General features: G+C 37.4%; 1 protein-coding gene and 1 long non-coding RNA gene across 2 annotated transcripts; both read left to right on the top strand.

Annotated features, from left to right (window-relative positions):
- Nucleotides 1–1,095: 1,095 nt before the first annotated feature.
- Nucleotides 1,096–2,131, top strand: LOC103438659 (ethylene-responsive transcription factor ERF003-like). The gene is made up of 2 exons (XM_008377202.4): nt 1,096–1,272; nt 1,489–2,131. Exons 1-2 carry the CDS (start codon nt 1,190–1,192, stop codon nt 1,991–1,993), a joined length of 588 nt encoding a protein of 195 aa, XP_008375424.1. The 5' UTR covers nt 1,096–1,189; the 3' UTR covers nt 1,994–2,131.
- A 6,401-nt stretch (nt 2,132–8,532) lies between these two features.
- LOC139193683 (uncharacterized) lies at nt 8,533–9,349 on the top strand. The gene is made up of 2 exons (XR_011578056.1): nt 8,533–8,855; nt 9,093–9,349. It is a non-coding gene; the product is annotated as an uncharacterized lncRNA (long non-coding RNA).
- Nucleotides 9,350–12,029: the final 2,680 nt, after the last annotated feature.

Below are 12,029 nucleotides of genomic sequence, written 5' to 3'. Positions count from 1 at the left end.
GGAAGGTTTCCTGTGTTTAGAAATTGTGATGTAAGCCACGTACCCATGTCCTAATCACTACGATGGATACAAAAACAACCATGTACCCTCTACACATGCATGCATGATCTACAACTAGAAACATTTTTATACTTTTTCTTTTTGGTATAAAGAAACATTTATATTCTACTTGTTTGTGTAATATCAAACGTTATACTTATCCCTTATAAACTATCGTATTTGTAAATTAAGAAATAGCCTTTTTTAGGAAGTTTTGAGTTTTAATTTAATGAACGACAATAATTCATAAGAAAATTGACACAATTGATGTAGTAACATTGTGTCTTAAATAAAACAAATTAAATTTTAAGCTTCCTAACTCTAGCGGTAGAGGACTTTAACATTCATAATCTTGCTTGTTTGATTATGATGTATTGTTTAGGGTTTAGATAAACGAGTAATTCTACTTTGCAACCACTTAGGTACAATTACGTGTCTATCTTTTGATGGATGTATTGATTCTAGAATTAATGGCTAATAGGTCTTTACAGTTAATTAAGGATTGTTTGGAGTGTAAGTAAGGTTAGAATTCAGTAAAGGCTATTGCTTGGATCCTAAGAAAGGCTAATATTTGACTGATTAGGAATTAAGGGCTCCTAATACTCTCCTATTTGGAATTGGACTTGGTGGGTCAATCCTATTGGCTAAAAGAATCCTATTCACTAAGGTTAAGCCTATATGAACACAAGGCTATGGTAGCGCGCCCACACACACACCACAAAACGTCAGAAAACGTCCAATTAGTTTAAGTGCTAAGAAACGCTAAGTGTGTAAAGGACTTAGCTTGTTAACCTTGACAGGTTAACATCTCTTTCATCACATGACAATTCTTATCAATCAACAAAAACCCACACCCTTATTACTAGCATAATTAATAAAGTAGGATACAAAATCATTGTTTGGTTGAAAAATTATAACCTTGCAATGATAAAGCTAAACAAAAAAAGGACAAGAGCAGAAAAGAAAAGAGAAGGGCGAAAAGCCTTCACCAGAGGGCCCCATTGGTAACAAAGGCCGCAAGAAAGAACGCCTATATAAATCCCCTTTGCCTTCCTACTAGTCACCTCCTCTTCTGCTACTCACACAAAGTACACCATATTGGGCCCCTTCAGATTTTCGAAACGCTTCTCTTTGCACAACCACCACCACCATGGCTAGATCCCAGCAGCGGTATCGAGGCGTCCGACAGAGGCATTGGGGCTCTTGGGTCTCCGAGATTCGCCACCCTCTACTGTAATTCTCTCTCCGAACCGTTTCTTTTAAATCGTTTACAAACGTTCGTGTCATATTCCTTCAGTATTCAATGAAATATCTTCATATCATGCTTTCACTAAATAAAGCTTTCTTTTTATTCTAATGGTTAATGATAATTGTTTTAATTGAAAATTTTTATGCATATTGCTTTGATTGATTCTGAACTAGAAAAGCGTTACGTTGTTGTTTTTTAAGGAAGACACGAATTTGGCTAGGCACATTCGAAACTGCGGAGGACGCTGCACGAGCATACGATGAAGCAGCAAGGCTCATGTGTGGCCTAAAAGCGCGCACAAATTTCCCATACAATCCTAACGAGCCCATGTCGCATTCATCCACGCTTCTCTCAGCAGCTTTGATGGCAAAGCTGCACAAATGCAACATGGCCTCTCTCCAAATGGCCAAAACTACCAAACCTTCAGTGCCAAAGGAGGAGCCCCAAGAACAAGTACACATGCCGCTCCCTTCTACCACCTGGATTACCGGAAAAGGGGGCGAGAAGGTCAGGGATTATAGCGGAGCAGAACAATGGGTAGATCATGGGAGCTGGGTTGGTGGTGATCTGCAGGGGGTTCCTCATGATCATCATCATCATCAGCAGGAGTTTATTAAGCCTCTTGAGGATGATCATATTGAGCAGATGATTGAGGAGCTTCTTGATTATGGCTACATTGAGATTTGTCCTGGTGTTTCTGCATAGGCAACGATGAACTCAATTGCAGCTAGAGCTAGCATTTTAGAATCTTGTGTGGAAATGCAAAATTTTTTGTATTAGCTTATATAGCCTTATATGTAATAAAATTAGTTAGATGAGTTTAAATGAATGGTTATTGAATAAGGGCTTGTTTGGATGTGCTTTTTAAAATGACTAAAAGCGCTTTTAGAGAAAATGTTTTTTGGTTCCAAAAGCACTTAAAGTGCTTTCCGCAAGAAGTACCAGTTATGTGCTTCTTCTAGGAAGCACTTTAAGTGCTTTTTCTAGAATTTACTTGCATTTTTACTAAGGATTGGTTCCAAAAACATTTTCACCAAAAACGCTTTTAGTGATTTTAAAAGCACATCCAAACGAGTTCTAATAAATATATCCAAAACTTATATGAGGAAAAAGAACGACAATATATGTAAGATATATAGTACAGAGTCTTAGGAGAAATTTTAGTTAATGTTTTTCATAATATCTTTAATGTGGGGTGATAATGTCATGTTCTCAAAGTGAGGCTCAAAACGCTTTACGCCTCAGTGCAATTAAGGGTGAAACTACTTAATTTAAGTTCTAGTTTATTCTGTCAAGTTTTGTGATGTTGGATTACATTTTTCAACACTCTCCTTCACGTGAGACCACATCTTTAGTGTGCCACATGTAAACCAATTTCGCATCAGCACCCTTTTTTCCCAATAAGTGAAAGATTCGTAAATGAGTTGGAGTCTTGTTCATCGTTACGACAGGGTCTTGTTCACAATTGGAACGGTTGTTAGATCAGATCAAGTTGGAGTAGACTTGCTTCGATACCATGTGAAGATTTTAGCGGGCTGACGACCGACTATTAATCACACTAATACTATTCCAACTTAATCACTTGCACAACAAGACAATTGTGATTTTTATCATAAGGCCTTAGCGCAATTAGAAGTGGAACTATTCAATAAAATTTGTGATTCTCCAACGTGGCATTGTATTTTTCAACGTATAGCATTGGTCTCATTTCAGCTTGGTATTTTGATCAAATTTGAAAAACAAAATTGTAAAAATTAAAGTACAAACTCATTGATTATTCTATTAGTATTTAATTTTCATTATGTTAAAGGAGACTTTGAATTCAAATCATACGAATAATAGATAGATGTTGATTAAAAATAGCTTAGATATGAGTACTGTTTGAGTGGAATCTACTTTAAATCTCTTTTAATGGCCAAAATGTGTGAGAACATGGAATGCCTTGATCAGGACAACACGAAAAGGCAAGGAGGGGAAAACAAAATACTTGATATAAACTTTGAGCGAAAAAGTATTATGTGTACAGAACTGTGTTCAGTATCTAGTGGATAAGACATTTTCAAAACCTTTCGTTTTGTACCCGCTGATATTTCATATTTTGAGCTTCAACATGAATCACAAAAGAATAGATTGGTCTGGACTGTAGAAATCTTTAATAAAATATTGCCCATCCATAATCCAACAAAAAAGCAGCACATGAAGTTTGGAAATTCAATTAATGTATAGTCCAATTGACGTAAAAATTTACAATTCCAACAATACAATGCAGCAGGTGATAGATTTGGGATGCCGCGCCTTGACAATTAGTTCTGCATGGATTCGATGGTAATACGAAATATTTTCCACAAAGGGTTGTCGTTCCATTATATGTATGAAGCGGACAAGCATTCAGTCAATAGTTGTGGCAATAGTGGCAACACAGTGAAATAATGTTAGTGTCCAATTTTCGAGTCAATGTTATTTGTATATAGGTGTCTCTCCAAGCAACGCGCAATGATCAGATGCTGCCAAAATATGAACAAATTGTTGCAGACTTGGAGCCATAGATATATGACAGCTTTCCTCTCTCTGCAGAGACGTTCTCATTCTTTTCTCACTTGCTTTTCTCAGCTGATACATACATTAGACAGCCTTGTTATCCTTCCAGCTTAGATCCACTGATTCCAATAGCCAAAAGCCTCACTTTTGACCAACAGAAAAAGAAGGGGAGAAAAACACTTGCAATCCACTTTCTTGTTTTCTGTGGTTGGACACGTAATATCGTTAAGTAGTGTTATCTTTCCTCAAAAAATAAGTTGTAGTGCCAGTGAATTTTTATTTTAAGCTTTATAATTAACAATTATAAGTGTGTTACTACACGAGCATTACATTCACTCGTTTTATCTAACTATTAAGAAAATTGCAATTGATATTGTGGATGCACAAAACCGGAGGGGTCTTGAAACAATGTAAATCTGACCGTGAATCTGCAAGAAATGTAAATAACACAAGATGTAATGTGGTTCACCCCAAGGTTTAGGCTACATCCACACTGATTATTGTATTTATTTGAGAAGTGAGGGGAGTGAGGGAGAGAGCTTTTGAGGGTGAGAGAACTCTTCCCATGGCCTAAGAAATGGCCTCCCCCAATTGTGAGGGTGAGGAGTCTTTTTATAGAATAAGGGCTCGCTCCTCAATACATGAATAATGGGTTAGGAGTGATGCTCGCGGCGATGCGGTTTCTCAAGTATTTTTCATGAGGCCCAGTTGAGGCCCAATATATGGTACATAATGTAGTCCCCCAAGTCTTCGGTCAATAGAGCCTGTTGGCTGGAGACTTCAAATTGAATCCATGTATGGGTCGAAGTGGCGGTTGTTCGGAGGCGGTATTTGTATACCCTGCACTGAAGCTTTGTAGGTGAAGTTTTGCAAGCTTGAAGCTTTGAAGCTAGAGCTCTGTAAATGAAGCTTTTGAAGCTAGAGCTTTGTAAATGAAGCTGTTGAAGTTAGAGCTCTGTAAATGAAGCTTTTGAAGCTGATTGCCATGAGTGATGCTCATGAATGTTTATGTTGATTGACATGAGTGATGCTCATAGATGTTGACATGAGTGATGCTCACGAATGTTGACATGAGTGATGCTCATGGATGTTTATGTATGATTGATATGAGTGATGTTCATGAATGTTTATATTTGATTGATATGAGTGATGCTCATGAGTAATGCTCATGTATAATTTTGAAGTACTGGGTGTACTTTTGATCACTTGGTTGGCGATAATAGTGGCGGGGTGCCGAATAATTTTTTGTAGTACTGGGCGTACTTTTGATCACCTAGTTGGTGCTATTTTGGGCTTATGGGCCTTCGCCCTCCACACAACATTCCAGCCCATTTATTTTGGGCTTGACGTATTTTTTATTTTTTAATTGTTTTTATTTTTTTATTACCTTCTGATGGGGTTTATACAGATGTTTTCGAAAGATAAGAAAAATAAATCACATCATACATTTGCCAAGAAAAGTAAATCACATCATTCTGGTGGGGTGTTTATTCCTTGCTTTTGCTTTCTTTTTTACTTTCTGCTTTTGCTTTCTCTTTTACTTTTGCTTTTGCTTTCGTTTTCTGCTTTACTTTTGCTTTTCCACCACATTTCCAGACATCCTTTTGCTTTTCTCGTGATTTTCTCAGAAAAGTGGGTTTCTTCACAGTTGTGCTGGGGGTGGAGCTGAGCTGGTTGATGATTATCCCGTTATTTCACCTATCATCAGTGGCTGTCTTTTTTCTTTTTATTTATTTTTTATTGCAGATGGCAGACATCATCATGGAGAATAATAAAAATATTGTAAGAAAACTTATCTTCTTCCTATTTTCCACCGTTGGTCGTGGTAGGTAGTCTCTGTAATATGATTGAATGAAGATTAAAGCTCGTTCTTCCCTAGGGTGACGGCCATAACCGGCCAATCGGACAACTTTAGCGGTAAGCAGCAGAAAACCAAGACCAAAGTCACCTGGGGATGCGGGACCCATCCCACCTGGAACTTCCACATGAAGTTCGTTATCGACGAATACCTAACTCAGCGACAAACATTTAGGCCTCCCTCACTTTTATTTTGCTTTGCTGGCCGGCTTTAATGAAAGAAGGCCCCAAATCACATAAGAGGTTTCTAAGTTGCCGAGCAAAATCTGAAACAACTTCTTCGTCCTTCCTACGAAGTAGTCATACGCCAAGGTAGACCAGTACAATCCCAAACTTCACACAATCTCCACGCCCCTCGAAAGTAACGACATAATTTCTCCTCTGGATTTCAACATCGTATTTCTCACAGTTTCTGGACCGTACTTGCGAAACGGCATGCAAACGCCGCGTTCGAAGTCGAGCTGGTCCATGGTGGCGCTAGGTTTGGTCAATTGTCCTTCGCCCGTATACGCCGCCAAGCTCTTCCACGTTTCGATTGTGACATTAGAAACTCGGAATCGCAACGGTTTCTTGCCTCCTCGCATTCGAAGCCTGTAATCAAACGACGCCGGAGCCTTTGGATGACGCATTTCTACGGTTCGACACAGTGTGAGCTCACGAGCTCAGATGCTGATTGGTAGGGAATGGAGCCGCTGTTACGTAATTTTCCAGACCCGAATCCGGAACCCAGCCTTCGGGCGAAACTAAGAGCTAGAATCTGACCCAGGGCGAGGTGAACATGGACTTGATTGACTCTTTGGTGGAAAAGATGTGGGCGATGGTAGGTGAGAGGGATGGCGGATGCTGAAGTAGAAGCGGTGGCTTTTCTCTGGTTTTCAGGCCGTAGTTCAGAGATCAGCTTCAACCCGGCTGGGTGTATAAAGAATCGTTCAATTGATTGAGTCCACTCACTCAGTAACTCGTCATTCGTCGGTTGTGTTTGTTGATCTCGAAAGGTTTGTACATACTCGGCAGACTCAGCTGGAGCAAGCGGGGTCGGGATCATGAGCTTCTCGAAGATGAGGCGGAGGTTGATACTATGAATGATGAAGAAACCAGCGATCTCGTCTCCTCTGAGATTTCCTTACGTACAGAAGCAAAATCAGTAAACTTCTTCTTAGGACAATGAAGAAACTCTGCATATTCAGACCGATTCGCTTCTATCTGATGGAGTTGCAACACCAGTGGTCTTCTCGTCACAATACCAGATCCACGAGGCAAGAAATCTCTCCTAACGACGCTTTCCAAAACTAAGGACTTTCCGAAACTCTGGCCTCCGACGACGGCGATTGTCGGAAGAGCTTCCCAGAACGACATGCCGTCGCCGCCACCATAATCTCCTAGAACGGTGTAGGCTCGCTGGATGCGATCGACCAGCCCGATCAAGCTTTCCAATCTGGCCATTGATGATGTGGGGTCGAATAAAAGTGATGGGTCAGAAGATTGAAAATGTAGGTTCTAGGGGGAGGTTTTGGATCTGGATCGAGGATTGAGCGTTTTGGAAATTGAGAAATTTAGATATGTGGTTTTTTGGGTGAGCAGATTCACGACGGAGGTGAAAAAATGAAAGAGAACCGACACAACTTTTCGTATCGATTCCCGCAGATGGCGCCAAATGTTGATGCACAAAATCGGAGGGGTCTTGGAACAAGGTAAATCCGACCGTGAATATGCAAGAAATGTAAATAACACAAGATGTATCGTAGTTCACCCTAAGGTTTGGGCTACGTCCACACTGATTATTGTATTTCTTTGAGAAGTGAGGGGAGTGAGGGGAGAGAGCTTCTGAGGGTGAGAGAACTCTTCCCATGGCCTAAGAAATGGCCTCCCCCAATTGTGAGGGTGAAGAGTCATTTTATAGAATAAGGGCTCCTCACTTATTACATATTTGCCCATTCCTTTATTACATAATTACATTTAAGTCCCCGAGTATTTGTACGAGATCTAAATACGGAGGCCCTAAATATGGTACGAACATATATCATAATTGTGCAAAAAATAAAAAAGATTAACACACCTTTGGCTAGTTTCATTCACGTTTAATTAATTTAGACATATATATGTAGTGGTAACGATTCGATTCAAAAGATTGAAAAATTTGGCTTTCATGTGTGAATGATTAACAGATTCATAAGATCGTGTAATATGTTGTCAAAAAGCGATTTCAACATATATTTTTCTCATTTTGCACACCCTTATTATTATTTTTTATTTTTTAATAAAATAATTTAAAAGATAATTAAAAACAGACTAACCGTAATCAATTTCACCTCAAAAGGCAAAACATATATTATTGATAAAACATCCATTGGAAATTGTTATTATTGCAATTAAGTTTTGCAATTGTCTAATCGAAAAATGTTAAGAAGACCGTATTTTTCGCACCACATTGATGTACCATTTTACGTGACGAGTGATGTATACATGTCACGTCAATTAATAAATCTATTTGATTAAGTGTTAGTTGTATGCATTATTTATCATATGAGATTGTACATCTATATGATTTAAAAATGTAATCTCCCTAACATTGTTCTTGTATAATCATTAATATAACGTCAAAAGAGATTATAGCTTCATATTTTGAAGGTAGGTATAATGATCTCTACGGAGTAAAGAAAATTAGAAAAGTTCTTCCGACGATAATTACCTACTAGTCAAGATCGAGATGCACTACGTCCGTTACTTTTGGTTTGTGCTTGTGGATGTCTTCTATGCTAAACAAACAAGGTCTTGCAGTTTGACAAAAAAACAAGATCATGTAGTTTCCAAGAGATTGGGGTCACATGTCATTCTGTTTTTATATTTATTTACGTCATAGTCATGCAGTTCCATCAAACATATACAGTATTGTGCCTGTATTTATTTTCTTGTCAAAAATCTTTGTCAATACAAATGCATGTCATAAATTGTTCCTCTCATCTGGCCGTTGTTTTCCAAACCCAAAACTCCATCTCCCCACTCCTCTGCTTTCCTTCCCCATAAACCATACATACCCCATCCTTTGCTTCGATATGCAGACTCCGCACCGAATATGGTTGTCAGATTTATTTCGCTCCCTCACTGTACCCCCAAAACGGCATGCTAGATTTCCCCCGAGACCAAGTGTACTGCGGCTTCGGCCAAAGTAAAGGTATTTTTACATACCCCATAGCCTTACCTTTTATCCCTGTGTTATTGAGTTTGTATATATTTGTAAGGAATCGTGAATGAGATTTGGATCTGGTAACTATCTTTTGGTTCTGCGTCTTTGGTGAAGAAATTTGGATGTGGTGTGCTTCTTGTTGTGGGTTTGGTTTTGTGCTGTGATGTCTTGTTTGTTTTCACCACTTGGTCGTTTTCTCTAGTGTTGTTGCTTCGGTATTTGCAGGCAAGGCTTTCGTGGCAGTGATTGCGGTAGACGCTGCTTTCTGCGAACAGAAATTAGAGATTTGGGTTTCTATCTTAGTTTATTTAATGGAGCAGGGTTTTTATGTTTATGTTTCCATCCAATGTATGTGAGTTATTTTGCTTTCCTTTTTGTTGGCCTGTAAATTTCTATTGGATTAATGAAATTTTTTCAGACCAAAAAAAAAAAAATTTACTTGAAAAATCCTTTCAAGTAAAAAACAACCATTCGTTTATGAAGTGATTGGACTTAACTCTCCCAATAAAAGTAGTCATCCATTGCTTTAATATGATATAATATTATTATATTGAGGAAAAAACATAATAGCAAAGAAAAAAACGCATAAAATTTGAATAAGGAAAAACTTGGATAAAGACAGAAGAAAACAAGGATGGTTACAAGTTTAGTGTGGGATTTCACCCCACGCTGTAATCATATTGTTTAATGTTCATCTCTCTGGAATTGATTTTGTCCCCCGCAACCTTTTTTGTGATCATTTTATTATCAACTTTTACAGAATTCGGCATATTGTAATAACATGTAATAAGAGTCAAATATAGATCATGTATTCAGAAATTTGTGACCATCTTTACATTCGGTTTTTGTGACAGAAAATAAAAAAATTGGATGTGTAATATATGAATCTCCCCCGTACACATCTGTGACATCGTATAATTGTAATACCAAAAGTAACATTCAATCTTTTACCCTAAAATGATAAAAAACAACTTATTACCCTGTAATGTGGTAATTTTTTTTTTGTTTCCTTGAAAAAAAAAAAACCAATATCAAGGCAGTCAAGATTAATCATGGTACATGGGATTTAATGTGTCCAAATTGATCACAAGTAGGCAATCATATGCCATTAACAATCCCCAAGCCCTTTAAATCATAAATTGGATATGCGTCAATCTTATATATTCTAGTTAATTGGATTCGCTTTATGATTGTATTTAGATACCTGCGGGAATGAAGCAAGCATGCGGCCGGGCAGCAGGTTGGTGGCCAAACTTCCCATATTGCATGCCAAAACACTTTCAACCCCATTTTTTTCTTCTTAAAAACATGTAGAACCAAACAAAGCACGCGCTCGCTCTCTCTCTCTCTCTTTGAGCATGGGCATGCATGTAATATATGTTCCCCTTTACATTCCCTTCCACTCCCATTCCTTCACATGGACGACCATGTTATCCTCAAATGTATAGACTCTCGATGTATATATATGCATGTTAGCATGCACATGGTTTTTGCTACCCCTTTTATGATGTAGGGTTAGCTCGCTCGCTCGCTCTCTCTCTCTCTCTCTCTCTCTCTCTCTCTCTCTCTCTCTCTCTCTCACCTGGTACTTGTTTCCCTTGTAGTTCTATGTTCACTTTGTCTTACCCAATTCCTTCACATGAGCAAACATTTTATCCAAATAATTTGTCTCAATATGCATGATTGTTAGCATGCACGCACATGGTTTTAGGCTTTTAGCTGCCCGGTCACATGAGCTATGGCACATTGGAACAATATTTTCCATTTTACCTAGGAGTTCTCACGTCACTGTCTTCCCTCTCCATTATCATTTTGAATTTTAACGCTAAAATCATAAGAAAGACTAATAAAAATAGTTTCAATACTTTGCATTTTAACAAAAAATCACCGAATAACTTTATTTAATGATAAGGACTAGAGAATATATATAAGACATTGGCCCACCGCCTCCCACCATTACCCCCCACCCCCAAAAAAAAGATTCTTTCTTGTCATTGCAGTGATCAGGTTTTTGATAAAAATCAAAGATGATTAGTAAAAATGATACTCCTTGCTACAAATGATGGTCCAATATCTACATCAATCTCTAGGAAATTGGCTTGCCTCAAATATTACAGGATGCAACCTTCTTCGGTAGGTAAGCTTTTGTTGCAACATCACGCGCACTTGACCATCCAATATCCTTAAAAAATACTTAGAATAATTAACTTTAATCTTGCATTGCAAAACATGTCACTTCCATTCACAAACAAAGCAAGATAACACAAACACATGTCTATTACTATAATCTCGTAAAGTGTATTTTCATGTGTATAATAAATTATATATATATATATATATATAAGTGATATATGTAGATTTCACTCGTACCTACTTAAGGCAAAATAAATAATATACGTATATACACAGTATAGTACTGTTAAGTTTCATAAACAATGTAATACCGTTAAGGTTCATAAAACATTGTAGTACCATTAAGTTTCATAAACAATATAGTAAGTTTCATAAACAGTATGTGTGAGGACACGTGAGTCCCGAGCGTCAGTTTTTTTTTTATAAAATTTTTAATATTAAAATTATGTCTTTTTCATTAAAATTTAAGTTCTTTTGTAATTTTTATTAAAATTTAAGAGTTTTTTTTTATTAAATTTAAGCATTGTTTTTTGTTAAAATAAACTTAGCTCAAGCCATTTTCATGAAAGTTCCCAAAATCATAGGCTTTTAACCTATTACCAACAATGCTCACATTTTAATACCACAATTGGATACCACCTTATGTGATGATTGATATGTCCTGACACGTAATCAATTCTATTCATGTTTTATTGTTGAGAGAGAATCCATTTCCATAAAAGAATCTTCCATATGCTTATAAGGAGTTGGATTGCTTATCCTCAATTAATTTTATAGTCGAACTTCAACTTTCTTCATTTATATTATTTTTTTAAATAATTTTATTTTTGATTAATTAGAGAATTTAGTTGTGTTTACTCAGTTGGGATTATGAGGGATGGCAAGTCCTACATCAACCAAAACCTTAAGTCAATGAGGCGATATAAGTGAGGGCTCCTTACTTATAATTAAAATGAATTAAGCCTACCCATGGACCTTGTGATCTTGAGTTTGGGTTTGGGCTTGGGTATATACTAATATTAATACATT

Source organism: Malus domestica, chromosome 17 (genome assembly GCF_042453785.1).
Source record: "Malus domestica chromosome 17, GDT2T_hap1".
NCBI classification, from domain to species: domain Eukaryota; kingdom Viridiplantae; phylum Streptophyta; class Magnoliopsida; order Rosales; family Rosaceae; genus Malus; species Malus domestica.
This window is presented reverse-complemented; position numbering and strand designations above follow the sequence as displayed.

Excerpts from the sequence above, each read along its gene's own strand:
- LOC103438659 (XM_008377202.4), top strand. The coding sequence starts at position 1,190 with ATGGCTAGATCCCAGCAGCGGTATCGAGGCGTCCGACAGAGGCATTGG. Across the intron at positions 1,273-1,488 it reads GAGATTCGCCACCCTCTACT|GAAGACACGAATTTGGCTAG; the intron begins GTAATTCTCTCT and ends TTGTTTTTTAAG.